Genomic DNA, 25,358 nt, shown 5'->3' with positions numbered 1-25,358 from the left:
TCTTCTAGGATTTCCTTATGGTTGATTGTATCCATCTTGCCCACCACTCGCTGCAGGTTTCCAGTGCTAGATGAAGTAAAACAGCCCCAGAGCATCACTTAGTCCCCGCCATGCTTTACTATCTGCATCACCGAGCCCCCGCCATGCTTTACTGTAAGCATCACCGAGCATCTGTCATGCTTTACTGTGAGCATCACCGAGCCCCCTCCAGGCTTTACTGTAAGTATTACCGTGCCCTCTCCATGCTTCACTGAAGCATCAGCGAGCCCCCGCAATACTTTACTGTGAGCATCAACAAGCTCTCGCTGTGCTTCAATGTAAGCTTCACCGAGCCCTTCACCATATTTCACTGTAAGCATCACCTAGCCCCGCCATACTTATTTGTAAGCATTGCTGAGCCCTGGCCATGCTTTACTGTAAGCCTCACCAAGCCCCTGATTCAGCTACAGCTTCACTGTAAGTATAATGGAGCCTCCTCCATGCTTCACTGTAAGTATCACGGAGTCTCCTCCATGCTTCACTGTAAGCGTCACCAAGCCCCCTCCAGGCTTTACTGTAAGTATCACCGTGCCCTCTCCATGCTTCACTGAAGCATTACCGAGCGAGCCTCCGCTATGCTTTACTGTAAGCATCACTGAGCCCCCACTATGCTTTACTGTAAGCATCACCGTGTCCTCTCTATGGTTCACTGAAGTATCACCGAGCCTCCACCATGCTTTACTGCAAGCATCACTGAGCGCCCACTATGCATCACTGTAAGTATCACTGTGTCCTCTCCATGCTTCACTGAAGCATCACCAAGCCCCTTCCAGGCTTTACTGTATCACCGTGTCCTCTCCATGTTTCACTGTAAGCATCACCAAGCTCCCTCCTGGCTTTACTGTAAGTATCACCATGCCCTCTACATGCTTCACTGAAGCATTACCAAGCGAGCCTCCGCTATGCTTTACTGTAAGCATCACTGAGCCCCCACTATGCTTTACTGTAAGCGTCACTGTGTCCTCTCCATGCTTCACTGAAGCATCACCGAATCTCCACCATGCTTTACTGTAAGCATCACTGAGCGCCCACTATGCTTCACTGTAAGTATCACCATGTCCTCTCCATGCTTCACTGAAGCATCACCGAGCCCCCACCAAGCTTCAATGTAAGCATCACTGAGTTCCCCACCATATTTCACTGTAAGCATCACTGAGCCCTGCCATGCTTTTTTGTAAGCATTTCTGAGCCCTGGCCATGTTTTACTGTAAGCATGACCAAGCCCTCACCATGCTTCACTGTAAGCATCACTGAACCCCCTCCATGCTTCACTGTAGGCATCATCGAGCCCCGCCATGCATCACGATAACTATCAACGAGCCCCCACCATGCTTTACTGTAAGCCTCACCAAGACCCCACCTTTTTTTCACTATAAGCATCACCGATTCCCCGCCATGCTTTATTGTACGCCTCACCGAGCCCCTCCATGCTTCACTGTAAGCTTCACCAAACCCTCTCCATGCTTCACTGTAAGCATCATCAACCCTCTTCCATGCTTCACTGTCTGCATCACTGAGCCTCCTCCATGCTTCACTGTAAGCATCACCGAGCCTTGGCCATGCGTGAAATTCTCAGATGCTGCCAGAACATTGTGGCATCATCTTTTATATAGTGGCAAAGACTGGGTACTATAGAACCACACCCTATTACCTTACTGTGCAAGCAGAAACCTCAGTGATAGCTGTCACCAAATCTTGTTAAGAATATAAAAATAGGCCATCAATAAAAAGTAGTGGCCAACCTCTTTAACTTGGAACTTGCAAACTCTGCTTCCAACTCTATCTGCACCCTTTCCTTGTTTGTGCAAGTCAACACTCTCTTCTCTTAACTTTTGGCACCAGTTTCTTGACGTGGCCATATTAGGCAATCCAGGTATTTAATGTGTGATTTCAAGTACATCTGATGCAGCCCTTGATTAATTGCATTAGATGTGCAGGAGACAACATCTGTGTGTGCTCTTATAAGCGATGCTATTTAGGGGGTTGAATAATTCTGAAATTGAAGTAGTCGGTAAAGGTGGCATTCTATGTGATTTTGGAGAAACTATTTGTTAGATTAAGTACACTATTTGTTAGATAAGTTTGTACATATTGCTAATGAACCTAATTTGTAATTGGGGGGTGAATAATTTTGATTGCAACGTTATACTATATCACAAATATTTATATGCTCTTTATTTTTCAGTTTGCCCCAAATGGTCAAAACTATCAAAAAATCACAAAGGAAAGAAATCTGTGCTGTTGCTGGTTGTCTGCAGCTCTGCTCTGCGCACTCTAGAGCTGATTAAGTAAGTAAGACAATCAATGTTAGCAAACTAATTAGAATTCTTGACAGTGGAGTAAATAGGAAATATATTTTATTATACTTGATTAGAAAAATGGGTGGCATTACAGATGAATACACGACCTGTCTCAAGAAGAAGCGTAGAACTAGGGCCAATTTATAGGAAGGACATGTAGGACATGTGTAATTGGTTTTCTAACATTTTGGGGATTTAGAGACCCATCTTGATGGCCATTTAACGATCCAGCTGAAAACAATATGTAGAGAAGGCCACACTCTATCACTAGAGCTTTTAAAGTCTAAGCAGTTGTTGGCTCATATGTTTGTATAATTCCTTTAGACTTCAGTGGGGAGGGCTTTGTGCATTCTCCAATACAATGGATGAGCAAATCGATTGGCAGGACCCTGGTCCTGATGTCCTGACACCTGTTTTGATTAGTAAGTCCTGCAATATCATCATTGCGGACTGACGCATGCATGACAACATGATGGGCCTTCTAATCAAAAGAGGCAATAGGGATCCAAGGAGGAGGAGGTTCGCACCGCTCTTGTCAAGCCAACATGGTCTACTAAGAAGGCCGTTGTACCAGGGTCCTGTAAATCATGGCTTTGGTAGACTTTTGGCCCCAGAGGTTGGTCCACACTAATTTTTTTTTGTCCAAAGAATTGGTAATCCAGCTCTGCACAGAGCCAAACTTTCCTCTGCAGTTTTTAGTATCTTGCTTCTGCTGTGACTCTTTTGCTGTGTATCAAGCACAATACAAATGACTATTTCATAGTAATAATACATAGATTGTAGATGTAGATAAAATCCTGCAAAGTAAAAATGTAATCAAAACTAGAAGTGTTAAAGGGCTTCTGTGGTACATTTATTACTTTACTTTGGGCCTAAGAATTAACAGGCAGGTAATTGTTAACTACATGCCTGTTCTACCCCGCACAGAATGGCCATAGACCGCTCCTTAAAACAGTCCTTTATCTTCCACTGACGTCACGTCGACAGAGCAGCAGCGTCTCTCCATCTTGGCTCTGTCGACGAGGCGTTACGTCTGGTGTCATGCTAATTGAAAGCTACCTAACTGCTCCGAGCCTGTAATCAGTCAGTGTGACGTCAGCAGCCACATCGCGTTAACAGAGCAGCCCCCAGTACAAGAAGCACTGAGCTGTTGACATAAAGCAGCAGAATCCCCGACAGGAGCAATCGGTGACCGCTCAGAGGTGGTATTGGGTAGAACAGGCACGTTGAAAAATGCCGGGAGTTGCACACTCACACATCTCAAGCTGAGCTGATTCAGCCAATGACAGACAAAGGCCGCGTAATGCTAAATTGTAACTCCCAGCATTTTTCACATCACGTTTTCGTTGCCAGTCGACAGTTATCAACTTCCTTTACATGTTATTCAACCACTTCAACGCTACTGAATGTTGTCATTATTAACTCTAGTTTAATTAATCACCAGCAGCGTTAATTAGATAGGAATGGGCGTGCCGAGCGTTAGCTGGCTGGGAACAGCTAAATCACAACGGCTCTTATATATATATATATATATATAGATGATCATTATCACCTGTTTGATATAACTGGTTATTCATACACCTGACTATAAATCTGAGAGATCCTTGACTTTCATCAACTGTACCTGGAGAACTGATGCTGTTTTGAAAGCAAATGGTGGTCACACCAAATATTGATATGATACATTAAAGCATGTATTTGTGTATAGTTTGTAGAATTAATTGTAATATTTTCTCATCCCTATCCCTATTGTTGCAGACTTACAAATGCATTCAAAGGTGACACCAAGATAATGAAACTATTTGCAAAGCATCTTAAGGTACGAACCTTTCACGTCTGCCTGGTTGTTGCACCTTACCTCGTATTCAAGTGAATCAAGTCATCAATACAGCAAGTGAAATAAGTATTGAACATTTCATTAATTTTTTAAGTAAATATATTTTTTAAAGATGCTAGTGACATCAATTTCTCACTAGATGTTGGTAAGAACCCATCCAATTCACACAGGTAAAGAAATAAAACCATAGATGTCTATAAATTTGATGATGTGTAATAATGAGAAATAACACAGAGAAAAAGTATTGAACACATGAAGAAAGAGGTGCAAAAAGCCATGGAAAGACATGACACCAACTGAAATCTATCAGGAATAAGAAAGCAATCCTGCCACTTAGTGAAAAATAATATCAGCTGGTTCAACATCTAATGATGGGTAAAACTAGTGAGCTGTCTCAAGACCTTTGTAATCTTATTGTTGGAAAATATAGTGATGGCATTGGTTACTACTGGGGCCATAATCCGGAATTGGAAAAAAACATCCTTTCACCATAAACCGGATATGACTGGGAGCTCCCCGCAAGATTTCAGACAGAAGAGGGAAAATAATTATCAGAAGAGTTGTCCAAGAGCCAAGAACCATCTGTGGAGAGCTACAGAAAGATCTGGAATCAGCAGGTACAACTGTTCCAAAGAAAACAATAAATAATGCACTCAACTTCCATAACCTGTATGCACACTCACCTTGCAAGACTCCACTGCTGAAAACAAAGCATGATGAAGCACGTTTACAGGTTGCTTATTAACATTTAGACAAACCTGTGAAATACTGGGATAATATAGTTTGGTCAACTGAAGCCAAGATTTAACTCTTCACATTCCATAATATACACCATGTTTGGAAGCCAAAAGGCCACTGCATATCACACCAAAAACACCATAGCAACAGTGAAGTTTGGAGATAGGAATATCATGGTATGCGGCTTTTTTTCAGCATATGACACTGGCAAACCATATAACTGAAGGAAGGATGAATGGACAAATGTACAGAGATGTTCTTGATAAAGATCCACAGCCATCTACTAGGATGATGAAGATGAAACAAAGGTGATCCCACAACCAAGAAAACTCTCGATTGGTTTCAGAGAAAGGAAAATAAAGCTGCTAAAAAGGCCCAGCCATTCACCTGACCTGAATCCAATAGAGAATTTTAGGAAGGAACTAAAATCAGAGTTCATAGAAATAGCCCATGAGACCTTCAGGATTGGAAGAGTGTTTGTGTGGAAGAATGAGCCAAAATCACACCTAAGCAATGCATACGATTACTTTCTTCATACATGAGGCATCTTGAAGATATCCTCACCAACAAAGGCTTGTGTTCAAAGTATTAAATAAATTTCAGTAAGCGTGTTCACTACTTTTTCCCTGTGTCATTTCTCATTATTATGCATCACTAAATTTATGGACATCTATGGTTTGATTTCTTTGCCTGTGTATATTGGATGGGTTGTTGCTAGAGATGAGCGAACTTGTGGAAGTTCGGTTCTTCGGGTGCAGCCGGGCTTTTGAGAAAGTTTGTTTGGGACTCGGACTTGACCTGAACCCCAATGAAAGTCACGAATTGAGTTGTTCGGATCTCTTCTCACATGCAGCCACCCATAATCAAATCAATGCCCAGGTGGGTGTATGGTATGATTCCATTTGTTCTTTTTTTGGGTGCACAATACATTCGATCATGCTGTTGTGACCCCCTTTACGAGCTGATCAAACACTTCAAGCGGCCTGCATTCGGCTGAGCACCGAGCGTACTTGAGCACAGCGATGCTCACATGACTGGTTAGTATATATAGAGCATCCGATCTCCAAACTCGAACTCTATTTTTTTTTTTTTTTTGTAAAGCCTGTGTTCGACATGAACACCGAACCTTAGGTTCATCTCTAGTTGTTACTAAGGCCCCTTTCACACATCAGTTTTTTGCTATCAGTCACAATCCTTTTTTTTTCGACGGATCGGTCGCAGATTGTGGAAAAACTGATGAGACGAATCCGTGTAAAAAACAGATCCGTCATTTGCTGTTGAAAACCTATATCACCCCATCTTGGACGAGAGAGATTTTTTGACAGATGAAACGTGAGGTCATCCGTCGCAATCCGTTGCAATACAAGTCAACCAGAAATAAACGGATCCAGCGCTGTATCCGTTTTTTTCAAAATGTGACGGATTGTGACTGATGGTAAAAAACTAATGTGTGAAAGGGGCCTAACATATAGTGTGAATTTATTTTCAATAGCACCTATAGAAATATATTTACTTGGAAAATTGGTGACATGTTCAATACTTATTTCACCAGCTGTATGTAAGTTCCTGACAACCCTGGGAACCTGTTTCATTTTCTTCTCCACTTCTTCCAAGAGCTATTTTTAAAAAAAAAATAAAAATACGATAATAATAGTGGATATAATCATTTACCAGGATCACAGATCATCTGAAATAACCTGTATCTTCTCAAACATCCCCATAGATTAAAGATCAGATAAAGTGGCTGGAAAATAATGTCGTTCACCTGGGAGTAGGAACGCCAGAGAGGATAAAAGCTCTCATAGAACAAGGTAAAAAGATAATTTTAACCCTATGGTAACGTTCTTTTTAATCTGAATGCGTATGGGGCTAGGGGGTCTGTAGGAATAGCTGTCCAGTTAATTTAAAGTAAGGTGTCGCGTTTTTTTATTTTTGTATTAATAATAGTGATTATGAAGTCAAGTATTTTTAATACAAAATTAGATTCACTTTTTATTTAGTTTTTATTTAATTCTAGTTTTACTGAACCACTGGGGGCTGCGTTCATGGATTTTGTGTTTGTAACGACAGTTACTCACCTCCTTTATGGCAGCCCCCTGGGCATAGAGGACAGTGGTCGGAATCCGACCCCATTTAGTTACATACAGAAGGTGTCTGCTGTGAAATGGACTTGCCCCCTGGGCTGTCCAGATCACAGCAGAGGAAGGAGATAAACACCATCTTTGTTTCACCTGCCGAGATGGATGAGGTGAATATCGGCGCCGGGCAATGGTGATTGCACCGTTACTGATCCTGGCACACTGCTCCCCACTCTGCTTTTCACCCCCTGCACTCTACCGCGGACCCCATCTCTAGCACTCTCCCACGGACCCCCCTTCCACCCCACGCACTCTGCCGTGGACCCCCCTCCCCGCATGTGCACACTTCAGCCCTTCGCTTATCGTACTGTGATGTGTGAAAGGACAGGCTGCCGAGGTGCAGGTCTGAGGTGAGTGTATGCGGCATTGGGATACAGTCAGCGAGCTGAGCAAGGCATTGGGAAACAGTCAGTAGGCAGTGTGGGGCATTGGGAAACAGTAGGCAGTCTTGGGCATTGGGAAACAGTCAGTAGGCAGTATTGGGCATTGGAAAACAGTCAGTAGGCAGTGTGGGGCATTGGGAAACAGTCAGTAGGCAGTCTGGGGGCATTGGGAAACAGTCAGTAGGCAGTGTGGGCATTGCGATAGTCAGTGGGGCATTGGGATACAGTGGAGCACTATACAGCTGGCTTTAGGGACACTTTAGACATATTAGGATCACTCGGTGGCCACCAACAAAATAGCTCTGCACTGTGATCCTAAACTTTATTCTCTTATCCTTTTGGAAACACCCAGATTGGGAGGGGGAGGTGAATCACACACAGGAGAGCAGATTCTGCCCTCTTTTACTACAGCTGTAATGTGAGCTATTTCTACAGTAGGATTTCAGCAGGATTTCAGCAGCTGCTCCCCCTAGTGTTTAAGAGTGGAATATATCAAACTTTAAATTTTTTTTTTACATTTTTCTCAATTAAAAACAAATAATTTTATTTTATCATAACAGTAAAACAGTAATACTTAATTTTTTTTCAGTTGTTGAATTTTTTTGATTTTTTTTTATGACACCTTCCCTTTAACCCATTACTTGCCAAATTAGAAGTTTTCAATTTTTTTTATTAAATGACACATTTTTAATGAAAAAAAAATTAAAAATGAAAATGAAATTTAAGTAAAATTTATGAATTTAATGTATAAATTAAATGAATTAATTAATGATTAATTAATTTAATTTAATGAATTTTAAGCAAAAGATTAGGCGTATGGAAAAAAAAAGGACATTGGTAGATAATAGGTTAAAGTGTAGAACCACTTAACATCTCTACTTGATGTGTTATGAAATAATATCAATTGTTCTGTGATATCGTTTTTTCCGGACACAGAGGCTGAATTTAATGTTCTTCAATAAAGATTATGGTCATGATTTTCAGAACATTGTCTGCCCACAGGCCATTACATTTTATAATAGACTTTCAGCTGTGGTTCTTCTGCTTGGGATTTGAGTAGTCTTCCACATTTTAATGATATTCATGTAAAAACAATTGAGTAAAAAGAATCTTGAATTCTTCTTTGTCCAGTGTTCTTATGTTCCGTTTGCCCCTATATCGGATATAGTGCCTAAATGATCCATTGGTCAGGTGGTAACTGCTCTTTCTTATAGATGGGCTCAGCTTGCAATCCTTGAAATACCTGGTTTTAGATTGGAACTGGAGGGATAAGAAGCAGCGGAGGATGGTGGATATACCAGAGGTAAATTAAGGTCTTTTGCTTATTTGTATTACACCAACTAAAGCTCATTTCACACAATGGTGACTACCCACATAGGAGTCTAATTTACATATATTAGGCACATGCATTTCCATAGTTTGCTTTCTTATAGTGAGCAGGCATGCACAGGGACACTATAAAATCTCTGTACAGGTTGTGTTCGGGACAGGTTCATATCTGGTTTCTGTCCCTAATGGGACTTTACAATCTAAATCCCTATCCAAAATACACGTACTAAGGCAAATTGCATAGGAGACTAGATCAGGGTATGTGCACACGGCGTCTAAATGCCGATGGCAGAGCCGCCGATGTTTTCTTAGGCAAAGTCACTTCAAGATAATGCCGGCAGTCTTTTTTCTGAAGTGTCTTCGCTGGCGGGTCTGCCACTGTTTTTTTGCGGCAGTTCCACTGATGATGTCTTTTTCTTATGCTTTTAACTATAAAAAGCTGCCCCAAAAATGAACATGTTGCTTCTTTTAAACATTTAATGTTTTCCGAATCCTGAAGCGGATTTGCATAGCTGTACATTATGTAATTTTTTTGTGACAATTTTGAAGTGCTTTTTTCAGGTGTAATTCACCTGAAAAATAAGATATCATGTGCACATACCCTTTAGGAGCTATCTAGCTTCTGTTACGGCTGCATTAGAGAGGCACTGCTAAGGTAGCATCTGTCAACTGCTCACTAGGTATGGTGCACCCTTTCACTTCTAACTAATAAGACATATGGACAATACCTGCTGGGCGAGCTCAGGACCTGGCAATCAGCCAACAGACAAAACATGAGCAGCATCTCATGCCTCCCAATGTCGAAGTGAGAGCACATGATAACCCCTTTCACCTATTACTGGGTTTTTGAGGAAGGCAGGAAACATATGGAGAACCCAGAACACCAATGTTGTAAGGTGACAACACCTACCACTTCGTCATTTTTCTTTTTTTTTTTTACTTGTATATCAAGACTAAAGAGAGCCAATCGAGCAGACAAACGTTTATTACCAAAAGATATGTGCAGAGATAGAAAACGAACATCTGAAGGGCAAGACCATGAAGGCATACCAAAAGATCAAGGATATCCGACAACAGTTTCAACCAAAAGTGAGAGTGTTGAAAAACACCAATGAGAGCAAGCTAACTGAGCCAGAACAGATCAAGGAAAGGTGGAAACAATACATGGAGCACCTCTCCAAGAACGACTTGGCGATATTGGAAGAAACAGACACTGAAAATGCAACACAAAAGTTCAAAAAACCCATCTTTTAAGGATACCTTTAGGACTCTAACAACAGCTTCAAAATATAAAGGACTTGAGTCGGTATCAAATTATGCATATTTATTTTTTATTCATCAATGATATATACAAAATATTTTTTATATTCTTTTTCCAAAGAAAAATATCATAAAATATTGTGCTCAATATTATAGTAAATCAATCCCAGTAAAAAACAGTAAACACAGAACAAGGCTAGTCCATGGGGTCCATTATGAAAACTGTTCAAACCATCAATGCACATAAGTGAACACACGGGATACTGATCATAGAGCTCCCAGCGCTTCCCGGATCAAACAGTGGTGGCGATGAAGGCAATACCGTAAATTAAATCTCCATCAAATATTTTTTATATAAATTCATCTAATTACTCACATCACTGGTATTAAAACATTCACAGCACCAATGGATCAACAGGAATATTCAGATTTTTGGCTCTAATCCCCTGCTGTTCATATTAATTCTGAACAATGGCTTGTGTGCTAAGCACACATCACCTCAAGTCCCAGGTGTAACAGGGAATGGAATCAAGGATTTCCCCCTTGTTTCCGAAGTGTAATGTGTACACCACACACAGCCAGAGTCAGGTCACTAAATAGGTGGATAGACAATAGCGCTCATATGCAAAAACAGATTACACAGTTTAAATAATTAAATTCAAAGAAATAGTTAATTACCCATAGTGGGGATGGACCACCCGGACAGCTCCCCGACACGTGTTTCGCAGACCGCTTTCTCAAGGGGGCGACCCCTTGAGAAAGCGGTCTGCGAAACACGTGTCGGGGAGCTGTCCGGGTGGTCCATCCCCACTATGGGTAATTAACTATTTCTTTGAATTTAATTATTTAAACTGTGTAATCTGTTTTTGCATATGAGCGCTATTGTCTATCCACCTATTTAGTGACCTGACTCTGGCTGTGTGTGGTGTACACATTACACTTCGGAAACAAGGGGGAAATCCTTGATTCCATTCCCTGTTACACCTGGGACTTGAGGTGATGTGTGCTTAGCACACAAGCCATTGTTCAGAATTAATATGAACAGCAGGGGATTAGAGCCAAAAATCTGAATATTCCTGTTGATCCATTGGTGCTGTGAATGTTTTAATACCAGTGATGTGAGTAATTAGATGAATTTATATAAAAAATATTTGATGGAGATTTAATTTACGGTATTGCCTTCATCGCCACCACTGTTTGATCCGGGAAGCGCTGGGAGCTCTATGATCAGTATCCCGTGTGTTCACTTATGTGCATTGATGGTTTGAACAGTTTTCATAATGGACCCCATGGACTAGCCTTGTTCTGTGTTTACTGTTTTTTACTGGGATTGATTTACTATAATATTGAGCACAATATTTTATGATATTTTTCTTTGGAAAAAGAATATAAAAAATATTTTGTATATATCATTGATGAATAAAAAATAAATATGCATAATTTGATACCGACTCAAGTCCTTTATATTTTAGAGACTGAAAATGGTAGCGAACCGAAAATGTCGTTATTGAGAAAAAGATTCTGTCAAAAAACAAAGTACCTGGATGTGACAATATTCCAATAAAGTTAATATGGTCTTCTGAAGCAGATGTTGATGTCATCACATGCCTACGTCAACAGATATGGACAACTGGTAAATGGCTCAAGGATTGGACATGATCAGTGTTTATTCCTATTCCAAACAAGGGAGATGCTACCAACTATGAAACTATCAGACTGTTGCGCTCATACCTCACGCCATCAAAATACTACTGAATATCGTATAAAGACGGCTTCAGTCTTACTTTGGCAAAGCTGCCAGAGGAACAAGCAGATTCAGGAAAGGCAAAGTAACAAGAGATGTAATTGCTAACATTAGATAGATAATGGAAAAGGTCAAATAATATAACAATGAGCTATATTTTTTCTTCATTGATTATAGCAAAGCATTTGACAGTGTTGATCACCAGAAACATTGGAATACCAATAAGGATAAGGGTGTGCAAAACCATCTGCTAAGCCTCATCAGGAACCTCTACATCGACCAAGAAACATCCATCTGAATGGAACACCGCAACATGGTATGTTTCAAAGTTAAAAAAAACGCATCAGACAAGGCTGCATCGTGTCACTATTTCTCGTCAGTTTATTGGCAGAAGCTATTTTAAGGAAGGCTGCACTTGTCTAAAAAGAAGAAGGAATCAAAATTGCTGGACGAATCATCAACAATCTTAAACACACAGACAACATAACATTAATAGCAACAAGATTAGATGGAATGAAGGACTTATTATGGAGTGTCAAGATGGAAAGCGCAAAAGATAAAATAGAAGTGGAATCCCGCAATGTCGTAAGGAGATTGTCAGCAATAATGGTTAAATCATGATTTTATTACGCGTTTCAGAGATCACATCTCCTTCCTCAGATAAATCACACATTGCTGACCATCTTCTTACAACAGTGCGGGAGTCCACTTCTATTTTATCTTTTGATGCCAACTCCTCATGGTGCCTGCTGCAGTCGTAGCCTACACACTTCAAATAGCAGTTGTGACTATTTTCACAACTGCATCAGGTGAGCACAACTGATTTTTTCCACAAACATTTTTATATTGTTAGTCCCCTTTTAGCGCCTTTTGTCTCTTCAGTCTTCTTCACAAAGATGGAAAGCTCAAACATGGGACTGATACTCCAGACAAAGAAGACAAATGCATGGCTCATACATAGTTTAATCTTTTATGTGGTAATATATGGATGTGAAACCTGGACGATAAAGGTACAATACAGACGAAGAATCAACACCTTTTCAAATGTGGTGCTGTAGAAGGATGTTTATCGTACCATGGATGGCAAGAAGAACAAACTTATCAATTTTGGAACAAATCAAGCCTGACATGTCTTTCGAATCAAGGATCACCAAGCTACAACTTGCCTACTTTGGACACATCAAATGAGCAATCACTGGAAAAGGACATCATGGTTGGAAGAATAGAAGGAACAAGATGAAGAGGAAAACGAGTAACCCAATGGCTTGATGCTATCAAAAAAACAGTGGAGAAGACACAGGTGGACCTATCTAGGCTGCACAAAATTGATCTTCATACAGAGCGCTCATCCATCAAGTAATCATGACTCAAGATAGATCTGAAGGCCATTAAATAATAAGATATCTAGAAGGGTTCTGCTTTGTATTACATAGGTATCAGTACAGCACAGACACTTTATATATGGATGGTCTGATCAGATAGTAGCATACAAATTTCTATAGTACACCGCCCATTAATAGCCTATTGCCAGCTTCATATAAAGGTTTCAGTCTGCAATCATGTCTTAGGCCTTATTGACATGTCTGCATGTAAACATGTATGTGAAAAAATTGTACCTGTGTCTATCAGTGTTTCGTATCAGTGTGAGGTCTGTGTGTCTGTTTTTACCATCTGTGCTTCCTAAAGCTGGTGTCACACATAACGACGACGACAACGACGTCGCTGCTACGTCACCATTTTCTGTGACGTTGCAGCGACGTCCCGTCGCTGTCGCTGTGTGTGACATCCAGCAACGACCTGGCCCCTGCTGTGAGGTCGCCGGTCGTTGCTGAATGTCCAGCTTCATTTTTTGGTCGTCACTCTCCCGCTGTGACACACACATCGCTGTGTGTGACAGCGAGAGAGCGACGAAATGAAGCGATCAGGAGCCGGCACTGGCAGCTGCGGTAAGCTGTAACCAGCGTAAACATCGGGTAACCAAGGGAAGACCTTTCCCTGGTTACCCGATGTTTACGCTGGTTACCAGCCTCCGCCGCTCTTGCTGCCAGTGCCGGCTCCTGCACTGTGACATGTGGCTGCAGTATGCATCGGGTAATTAACCCGATGTATACTGTAGCAAGGAGCCAGCGCTAAGCAGTGCGCGCGGCTCCCTGCTCTCTGCACTGTGACATGTAGCTGCAGCACACATCGGGTTAATTAACCCGTTGTGTACTGTACCTAGGAGAGCAAGGAGCCAGCGCTAAGCGCGGCTCCCTGCTCTCTGCACATGTAGCACAGCGACGTTATGATCGCTGCTTCTGCTGTGTTTGACAGCTAAGCAGCGATCATAACAGCGACTTACAAGGTCGCTGTTACGTCACCGAAAATGGTGACGTAACAGCAACGTCGTTGTCGCTGTCGCTTAGTGTGACACCAGCTTTAAACTAACAGACGTGGCTCCATGTGGCTTGCAAGGACACATGGTCCCTGAAAAAACATGGACATATGAATAGTACCATAAATTATAATGGGTACGTGTGTTATCCATGAAACTAATGGGTACAACATGTGCATACTACATGTATGTCTGAATGAAACCTTAGAATGTGAGGTTCCATATTCTAGAACTTCATAAATAGCAGGTAAAGGGATATTTACATCTTGTAAGTTGTTGAGTTATTAAAATGACATACGCCTTATGGTTGATGGGGTCCCAGAATTCTTGTCATGTCTATTGCAGAATATACAGTATATAACCAACTTGGCTTTACCATTCCCTTGTTATACAAGCATGCCCCTACACACAATCCAATGAGTACTGACAGTGCTATTGTCTTTATGATCTGTATGAACTGGAGGTTTTGTACATGGATACTATATCTAGTGCTTCACTCTTGCAGGTAAAGAAGTCGATGGTTGAACTCTTGGAGTCAGGTCTGATAGCTGCATGCAGAAACGGATCTGTGAAGATTGCTTTATTTTAACTCCTTCCTACAAACTATTTCTGAGCCTTTTATCCCATTTATTTGTTTTTTATTGCTAGTTAGTTTTGTGTATCCTTGGACTCACCCTATGCATAATCAATAAACGCTGGCTTGTTTTCATTGTGTCCTGAGTGTCAGATCAGTTATTAGTGGGTCCATAATATCTGTGTTCGTAACCGTCACCTAAATAAAAGTTTATATAATGTTATATAATGCAACATCAGACACACTTCATTTAAAGGATTGGCCACTTTCTGCCAAAATTTCTAAAATTTCTAATTGTGTATATGATGCATATGCTGATAAAGGCAGTAGAATCTTCTGCTTTTGCACATGCTCTGAACTCTTTAAGCACCTGCACATGTGAAATGTGAGTTATTCACAAAACTCCCACCATCTTGCGTCCTTTGGATGTACTCCTGATCTGAGGGCATAAGCCATGCTGGTATATATGATTGCTTATGTCAGGATAAAACAATTTAGGGTATTTTATAAATTTGCCCAGAAAGTAGCCACCCCTTTAAAGGGGAGTCTGTCAGCAGAAAATTACTGTTCTAAAGAAGCAAAGGTGCTTGGTGCACCATTGGTGTGGACAAACAGTTTGGTGCACCTTCCCTTCTACTTGTTTCCATCTACACAATTGGGTAAAATTGTTCGTTCCCTTGTGGAAGAAAAACCAACAATAGTCACTGAAATTTACTGAACATCAACTAATGAAAACCAGACATTGCATTTGAATTATGTTTCATCAGAAATATTACAAAAAAAAAAAAAATAATAAAAATGGCCTGGACAAAAATGATGGAACCCATAAATTAATATTTTGTAGCACAACCGATTGAGGCAATCACTGCAAACAATTTCTGTAACTTCCAGTGAGACTTCTTCACATGTCCACAGGTATTTAGGCCCACTCCTCATGCAAAAACTGCTCCTTGGTGTCTCGTGTGAAGGCACCTTCACCAGACTACATGTTTCAGCTCCATCCACAAATGTTCAATAAGATCTAGTTCTGGGCTTACAGAAGCCACATCAAAATAGTTCAATGCTTTGAAGGGTAATTACTCATGGCCTGGGGGTCAGACCAAACTTTCTGACACTGGGCAGCACATTTCTCTCTAGAATCACTTGTTGCTTTACACGCTGCGACATCGCTAGCGATTTCTAGCGATGTTGCGAGCGATAGCACCCGCCCCCGTCGTTCGTGCGACATGTGGTGATCGCACATACCTGTTCAGTGATGTCGCTGTTGCTGCCGAACAATCCCTCCTTCAAGGGGAAGGTGCTTTCGGCGTCACAGCGACGTCACAAAACGGCCACCCAATAGAAAAGGAGGGGAGGAGATGAGCGGCTGGAACATGCCGCCCACCTCCTTCCTTCCTCCTTTCCGATGGATGCAGGTAGGATGATGTTCGTCGTTCCTGCGGTGTCACACATAGCGATGTGTGGTGCCGCAGGAACGACGAACACCCTACAGAATGATACACCAACGTCATTATGATTTGGAGCGACGTGTCAACAATCAACAATTTTTGCAGTTTTTTCGATCATTGATCGTCGCTCCTAGCTGTCACACGCTGCGATGTTGCTAATGATGCCGGATGTGCGTTACAAACACCGTGACCCCGACGATATATCGTTAGCAATGTCGCAGCGTGTAAAGCACCCTTTAGTCTTGAGATTTCATTTTACCCTGCACAGATTCAAGACATCACATGCCAGATTCAGCAAAGCAGCCACAAAACATAACTGAGCCTTCTCTAATTTTTCATAGTAGGTACAATGTTCGTTTCTTGTATGTTACATCTTTGCATCTGTGAACATAGATCTGATGTGATTTGCCAAAAAAAACACTCCAATTTTGCCATCTGTCCCTGTTATTTTGGCAAATTTCAGTCTTCTTTTTTATGATTTGCTTTCAACAGTGGTTTCCTCCGTGGTTGGCTTCCATGAAGTCCACGTTGGCCAAAACAGGGACGAATGGTGCGATCATACACTGATGTACATTAACCTAGGCGTTCACCTCTAATCTCTTTGGAAGTGGTTCTGGGCTTGGTTACCATTTGTATTATCCATCTCTTCAATTTGTCATCAACTTTTCACATCCAGGGAGATTGGCTACAGTCCCATAGACCTTAAACCTCTTAATAATATGCGCAACTGTAATAACAGGAATAGTACTTTTAATATGTTTGTAAATTGTTTTTTACTAATCTCCTGAGACAACTCTCTCCTTAGCTTTCTTTGGTCCACCGTGATCCTAAATAGCACAGTGACTACTTTTCACACTTTACAGGTTTATGTCAGTCAGAATGAATAGTACACACACTTTGTGCACCATGGCCTGGCAAAACAATTCCTTGCACCTTCCTACATGACTGTTTTCTCTCTATCTTCACCCATGCTCTTCTTTGATTGACAGCTCTGAAGGTGTCAAGGAATACTTAAATGTTTGGCCCTGTCATGGTGCACAAAACACCTTTACTTGGTTTGGACAGTCATTTTGTGCTGACAGAGTTCCCTTTAAATAGATAGAGAGACTGATTACAAGTTTGTAGAAACTTGTGATGCTAATTCTAGGACACATCTTAGTTTCACATGTCCCCATGGTAACATTATTTTCAATAATTTCTAGGGGTAACATCATTTTTGTCAAGCCAATTTTCATTAGTTTGTTTTGTTTTTTTTTAAACAAATTCTGTTGAATGCCATAGCTGTCAATCAAGGAAGAGGAGGTGGTGATAGATGGAAAAATAAGTTGGTGGGAAGGTGCACTGAACTGTTTGATCTCACCATGAATGCGTTGAACACCTCTGCTTGATTTGAATAGTAATTTTGTACTGACCGAATCTCTTTAAGTAATGGGGCTGAGTTAGCAGACATAGATCTTGGACAAGAGGACAGCATAGATATTCTATGTTTGTATAACCCCTTTAAATAAAATGTAAGCATCATTTTAAAGATGATGTCCAAGTCTGGAGACATGTAGGAGGTCAAGACCTGCAATAGTCTGGAAAAAACTGACAACCTTGGCCGAGATCATGACAGATGCTTGGTGTTATGCTGTATAGTTATTTAGGACTACAGCTTCTTTTAGTGTTGAGATTTTGGTGGTTAGCTCTGAAATCTGGAGAATTCCCAAGTTTTGAATTGTGGAATAGTGAAAGTCTGTAAAAATAAAGCAAAGCTTGGTGCACTTCGAAAATAACCACCGTGAGAGAGAGTGATGGTGGAGAAGCCAAGTAACCACAGATATAAACTTAATGATTTGGTGAAGAAGCTGTCAGAAAAGAATCCCTTTGCTATGACAGGCATCTACAGGCAAAAACCTAAAGAATTTCCCATCATGACCACATTACTTGTAAAAAATCAAGGGAAGTAGACGTGATCAGCAATAAATGAAAGGCCGTAAAACATGACTGAGTGTGCCCGAATGACGTGCTGCACTTTACTGTTTGTTTAATCAATAGGAGGTTTATTGAGATATAGTGAAGACCACCCAGTGATTGTTGACCCCAGTGTCGATGAATCATACATAGGCAATCAATCTACAGATGAATTTACTACGAAATGTATCATTTTAACTTCAGAATAATGTACAGCTCTGTATATTATTCCTCTGACTGTAACTATAGACATACTGTATAGTAATTGGCACCAAGTAGCAGCAATAATAAACGTCCTCCAATGGATAATTCGACTCAAGTCCATGTTCAGAAATGGAGAAGTCATTGCTAGACATTATACTAGTAATTGGGATGTAAAACAAACTGCACCTGTTATTTTAGATAATTGCAGCGGATTTTAACATTTGCATTGCAGCAAAATAAATGTAATGGCTGCAGATGTTACAGCAGGTTTGAGTCTAATGTAGTCCCCCTGTTCATCATTTATTGATCACAGCATCACAGTGGCCACCTTTAGGAAACTACTTCTCCTTAGGCCTAAAACACACTTCCGCATAAAAAACGTCCGTGTGACACGGTCCGTTTTTCGGGTCTGTGTTCCGTTTTTTTTGGGCGTTTCTCCGGTACGTATGGCATCCATGTGATGGCGTATGCGAGCCGTGTGTACGTGTAAAATGTCCGTGTTTGTGTGTAAAATGCCCGTGTATGTGTACGTGGAATGTCCGTGTGGAATGTCCGTTTGTGTATTGCACAATGTCGTTGATACATGTCGGCTGACAGCAGACAGAGTTGCGCGATGAGAATGAACTCGGGTGAACTTCACCCGACTTCATTGTCATGCCGCGGCTCTGTCTGTGTGCCGCGTACTGATTAGCGGTCACCTGTGAAGGATTCACCAGTGACCGCTAATCCCCCGAGTGACTGAAGTGAGCAGCCCTCTCTCATACTTACCGCTCCCCGATCACCAGCATGGCGAGGAACAGCTGTGCAGAGAATACGCGGCAACAATTACTTTGAATATGCTGGCCGCTCATTAATCAATCTCGTATTCCCTGCTTTCCCCACCCACAGATGCCTGTGATTGGTTGCAGTCAGACACGCCCCCCACGCTGAGTGACAGGTGTCTCACTGCACCCAATCACAGCAGCCGGTGGGCGTGTCTATACTGTGCAGTAAAATAAATAAATAAATAATTAAAAAAAACGTGCGGTCCCCCCCAATTTTAATACCAGCCAGATAAAGCCATACGGCTGAAGGCTGGTATTCTCAGGATGGGGAGCCCCACGTTATGGGGAGCCCCCCAGCCTAACAATATCAGTCAGCAGCCGCCCAGAATTGCCGCATACATTATATGCGACAGTTCTGGGACTGTACCCGGCTCTTCCCGATTTGCCCTGGTGCATTGGCATTCGGGGTAATAAGGAGTTTTTGGCAGCCCATAGCTGCCAATAAGTACTAGATTAATCATGCCAGGCATCTCCCCGAGATACCTTCCATGATTAATCTGTAAATTACAGTAAATAAACACACACACCCGAACAATCCTTTATTAGAAAAAAAAACACTAACAAATTGCCTTGTTCACCAATTTTATAAGCCCGAAAAAGCCCTCCATGTCCGGCGTTATCCAGGATGGTCCAGCGTCGCTTCTAGCTCTGCTGCATGAAGGTGACCGGAGCTGCAGAAGACACCGCCGCTCCTGTCAGCTCCACGCAGCTAATAAAGGGAATAGCGTGATCAGCTGAGCTTTCACTGAGGTTACTCGCGGCCAACGCTGAATACAGCTGATCGCGCTATTCCCACCCATAGACTTTAGCGGGTCCATGCCTACGTGCTGCCGGCCAAAAACGGACATGTCGTCCGTGCAGAAAAGCGCACACACGTACTTATCACACGGACACACGTTCCGTGTGATTTTACGTGTGTGTGTGCCATCTACCATTGAATAACATGGGTCTCCGTGTGTACGTGTCTCCGGTACGTGCAAATACGTACCGCACACGTACAAAAAAAACGGATGTGTGTTGCGGGTCTTATGGAATTAAGTGCAGAGGTAATGGTCCAGATTTATTTCTTGATTTACGACTTATTTTATCAAAATTTTCACAAGATAAAAAGTTGCATCCAAAATTGGTCAAATGTGCAGGTGTCCATAGCTTGATTACAAACAATTAAGTCAGACCATTCTAAATGCACCAGATTTATTATAAAGTGTGCACCTTTTCATTAATTGGCACATGATGCAACAAAAGGTCTATTGAGAGAATCCACACAGTCTTTGTGATCACAAAAACAGCAGATTCAGTTGTTAAAATCACCTCTAGGGAAGAGTCACAAGACCATACGAAGATCACAACACAACGCTGAGACTGGCCATCAGCTCTCATGAGCGTGAGAGCGATATAGAAATACATGCTGTCTTGCTTGGGTCAGCCAGTCTCAACATTGCGTTACGACCCTCATCTGAATTATACGGATGTGTGCTTCTGCCCTTAAGGGCTCGCTCACATGAGCGAATTAATCGGACGAGTGCAATGTGTGAAAAAAAAACCCCAAAACATAAAGACCAAACGTTTGGATACACCTCATTCAAAGAGTTTTCTTTATTTTCATAACGCTGAAAATTGTAGATTCACATTGAAAGCATCAAAAATATGAATTAACACATGTGGAATGAAATACTTAACAAAAAAGTGTGAAACAACTGATAATATGTCTTGTATTCTAGGTTCTTCAAAGTAGCCACCTTTTGCTTTGATTACTGCTTTGCACACTGTTGGCATTCTCTTGATGAGCTTCAAGAGGTAGTCACTGGAAATGGTCTTCCAATAGTCTTGAAGGAGTTCCCAGAGATACTTAGCACTTGTTGGCCCTTTTGCCTTCACTCTGCGGTCCAGCTCACCCAAACCATCTCAATTGAGTTCAGGTCTGGTGAATGTGGAGGCCAGGTCATCTGGCGTAGCACCCCATCACTGTCCTTCTTAGTCAAATAGCCCTTACACAGCCTGGAGGTGTGTTTGGGGTTATAGTCCTGTTGAAAAATAAATGATGGTCCAACTAAACGCAAACCGGATGGAATAGCACGCCGCTGCAAGATGCTGTGATAGCCATGCTGGTTCAGTATGCTTTCAATTTTGAATAAATCCCCAACAGTGTCACCAGCAAAGCACCCCCAAACCATCACACCTCCTCCTCCATGCTTTACGATGGGAACCAGGCATGTAGAGTCCATCCATTCACCTTTTCTGCATTGTATATACTGTATATATACAGTGAAGACCAAACGTTTGGATACACCTCATTAAAAGAGTTTTCTTTATTTTCATGACTCTGAAAATTGTAGATTCACATTGAAAGCATCAAAAATATGAATTAACACATGTGGAATGAAATACTTAACAAAAAAGTGTGAAACAACTGATAATATGTCTTGTATTCTAGGTTCTTCAAAGTAGCCACCTTTTGCTTTGATTACTGCTTTGCACACTCTTGGCATTCTGTTGATGAGCTTTAAGAGGTAGTCACCGGAAATGGTTTTCACTTCACAGGTGTGCCCTGTCAGGTTTAATAAGTGGGATTTCTTGCCTTATAAATCGGGTTGGGACCATCAGTTGTGTTGTGCAGAAGTTTGGTGGATACACAGCTGATAGTCCTACTGAGTAGACTGTTAGATTTTGTATTATGGCAAGAAAAAGCAGCTAAGTAAATAAAAACGAGTGGCCAACATTACTTTAAGATATGAAGGTCTGTCAGTCCAAAAAATTGGGAAAACTTTGAAAGTGTCCCAAAGTGTAGTGGCAAAAACCATCAAACGCTACAAAGAAACTGCCTCACATGAGGACCGCCCCAGGAAAGGAAGACCAAGAGTCACCTCTGCTGCGGAGGATAAGTTTATCCGAGTCACCAGCCTCAGAAACCGCAGGTTAACAGCAGGTCAGATTAGAGACCAGGTCAATGCCACACAGAGTTCTAGCAGCAGACACATCTCTAGAACAACTGTTAAGAGGAGACTTTGTGCAGCAGGCTTTCATGGTAAAATAGCTGCTAGGAAACCACTGCTAAGGACAGGCAACAAGCAGAAGAGACTTGTTTGGGCTAAAGAACACAAGGAATGGGCATTTGACCAGTGGAAATCTTTGCTTTGGTCTGATGAGTCCAAATTTGAGATCTTTGGATCCAATCACTGTGTCTTTGTGCGATGCAGAAAAGGTGAATGAATGGACTCTACATGCCTGGTTCCCATCGTGAAGCATGGAGTAGGAGGTGTGATGGTGTGGGGGTGCTTTGCTGGTGACACTATTGGGGATTTATTCAAAATTGAAGGCATACTTAACCAGCATGGCTACCACAGCATCTTGCAGCGGCATGCTATTCCATCCGGTTTGCGTTTAGTTGGGCCATCATTTATTTTTCAACAGGACTATAACCCCAAACACACCTCCCAGGCTGTGTAAGGGCTATTTGACTAAGAAGGAGAGTGATGGGGTGCTACGCCAGATGACCTGGCCTCCAGTCACCAGACCTGAAACCAATCGAGATGGTTTGGGGTGAGCTTGACAGCAGAGTGAAGGCAAAAGGGCCAACAAGTGCTACGCATCTCTGGGAACTCCTTCAAGACTGTTGGAAGACTATTTCCGGTGGCTACCTCTTGAAGCTCATCAAGAGAATGCCAAGAGCGTGCAAAGCAGTAATCAAAGCAAAAGGTGGCTACTTTGAAGAACCTAGAATATAAGACATATTATCAGTTTCACACTTTAAGTATTTCATTCCACATGTTTTAATTCATATTTTTGATGCTTTGAATGTGAATCTACAATTTCCAGAGTCATGAAAATAAAAGAAAACTCTTTGAATGAGAAGGTGTGTCCAAACCTTTGGTCTGTACTGTATATACTGTGTGTGTGTGTGTGTGTATATATATATATATATATATATATATATATATATATATATATAACACACTGGCATAGCACTTGCATGACATATAGCATCTAGGCGAGAGAAGAGAAGAAAAAAAAATCACCTGACACTGATCAACTTTTATGGCTGAGAATCTCGACCATTTTATATACACAGATGTGATCGCAACCTAGAACAGACTGATGGAAATAGTATGAAACAAATTGATGAAACGCAGTTTTTTGTGTACTACGACTGAATGAGGTCTACTGAGCGCTAGTCTGATCTGTAAATCAAGACACATTAGGGCATGCTGAGTTATTTTTTTTCTCCAAGTGGACCTGAGGTTTATCTGGAAAATCTTTGCACTAACATATTAGCCTAAAATTGGTTTGTGTGCAGTCTGTTGAGCACACAGACTGCCAAAATGTTTTTGTGAATGTACCCAAGGGTATGTGCCCACATTGCTTTTTTTATGTGCTTCTTTTCTGCACATAAAAAAACATGTTTTGGCTGGAAAAATGCAGCAGAAAAACCACTCATTTTTTTTATTGCGTTTGCGCATTTTTTCCTGCTTTTTTTTTTTTTTTAAGTCATGGTGATTGCGGGGGTTCAGGCATTGTATCCCCGAGATCACCGCCAGGTCTTCAGCTGATGTTACAGCCAGGACCCAGCTCTCACTGCCTGGAGCGGTGACTGCGCCGCTTCCGGCAGTTTAACCACCTAAATGCTGCGATCAGTGCGATCCCAGCATTCAGAAGGCAGGGAGAGGAATTGCTTATCTCTCCCTGGCAATCGGATCCCTGTAGTCCGATCGCTACCATGGTGACCCCTGGTTGTCACCATGTGAACCCAGAGTTACTGAGTTACGGAGAGCCTCACACACCATGCTGTATACACGGTGTGTGAGGCAAAGTGCTGCAGTATAATCCAAAGCGCTGCAGGGGATTATAGAAACACAGGGAAAAAAACACAGAAACAATTGACATGCTGCTTCTTTCTTCAGCAACAAAATCTGTAAGAAAAAAGAAACAGCCTTTGCACAGCAAGTCACGAGTCTCAGACTTTGCTGGGATGATTTTTCCTTGCTTTTATTTATTAAAATAAGCAAGAAAAAAACACATGAAAAAAAACGCAAAAAAAAAACCCCGCCATGTGTGCACATAGCCCTAATCCAAATTATATGAGATGTGGAAAAAACTTACACATGACAAAATAGAAATTATATTACAAGTGTTGTCTGCTTGGCTGTTAAGACTGAGGTGAGATGGTGGAGCCTTATGTCGTATTATACATTATTAGGACCTAGTGATGAAATATACTGTATTTTCTTCCTAGACTTGGTGTCCTGTGTCCTCAACTTCTTTGCATGGATATAAAGGTTTTATTGTCACATTTATTACCATATGTCAGAGCTTTCACAGGATCATAAACATGGGTGGAGAGTTGGGGGGAGAACACTGATATGGAGATTTAGTGGTAGACAACGCTGACTCCACACACAGCCCCGCAGATTATCAGCAGTGTTATTCCAGTTCATCCAATGAAATGGATTAGATTTATATCAAATGTCTAATAGTTAGGAGAACAAATCTGTGGTGTTGATTCCAGTCTACAACTATAAGGTGCTGGGCGTCATTTAACAAAACTGTCTAAAAAGACAAAATGATTTTGTTGCCTATAGCAACATTTCATTTTATAACCCGCTGTGTGAAAATGAAAGCTGCACTGTGATTGGTTGCTATGGGCAATAATAATAATAATTAATAATATAATACTTATTCACTTATACAGTGCCGTTAATTCCACATCGCTTTACATACATTGGCAACACTGTCCCCATTGGGGCTCACAATCTAATTTCCCTATCAGTATGTCTTTGGAGTCTGTGAGGAAACCAGAGAACCCGGAGGAAACACACGCAAGCATGGAGAGAACATACAAACTCAGAAAGTTTGGCTAAATTTGCCCCAATTAATTATTACAAGACCCAAATTTGCCTGATGTGGCACACTCAAAATACTTTGTCTATCTCAACCTTCTTCCCTTGTTTAGCACAGACAATATTTAGCACTCTTTCTTTCAAAAATGCCAAAAACTTGACTGATCACCTCAAATCGAAGTCATTTTTATAAGTTGAAACCATGGAGATAGTATGAACATGGCCTCTCTACTGGTGACTAATAGTGATGAGTGAGCACTACCATGCTCGGTACTCGTGACGAGCAGTTGGTTGCTCGTATGGGCGCAACTCAAGTATTTGAAACATTTCAGGAACTATCGGAAAAATGTTCAAGTCTCCCTTGACTTCCATTATACTC

General features: G+C 41.4%; 1 protein-coding gene across 1 annotated transcript in view; it reads left to right on the top strand.

The window, feature by feature from the left end:
- The window catches only part of CMSS1 (cms1 ribosomal small subunit homolog), a 410,349-nt gene extending 395,493 nt beyond the window's left edge, over window positions 1–14,856 (top strand). The window contains exons 6-10 of the mRNA XM_075335148.1: window positions 2,225–2,327; window positions 4,098–4,158; window positions 6,638–6,725; window positions 8,650–8,738; window positions 14,648–14,856. Of these exons, the coding sequence (XP_075191263.1) occupies window positions 2,225–2,327; window positions 4,098–4,158; window positions 6,638–6,725; window positions 8,650–8,738; window positions 14,648–14,731 (425 nt within the window). The 3' untranslated portion in view covers window positions 14,732–14,856. The remainder of the gene's footprint in view (window positions 1–2,224; window positions 2,328–4,097; window positions 4,159–6,637; window positions 6,726–8,649; window positions 8,739–14,647) is intronic.
- Window positions 14,857–25,358: the final 10,502 nt, after the last annotated feature.

This window comes from Anomaloglossus baeobatrachus, chromosome 2, assembly GCF_048569485.1.
Source record: "Anomaloglossus baeobatrachus isolate aAnoBae1 chromosome 2, aAnoBae1.hap1, whole genome shotgun sequence".
NCBI lineage: Eukaryota > Metazoa > Chordata > Amphibia > Anura > Aromobatidae > Anomaloglossus > Anomaloglossus baeobatrachus.
The sequence above is the reverse complement of the archived record's forward strand: the minus strand, read 5'-3'. Positions and strand labels throughout refer to the sequence as shown.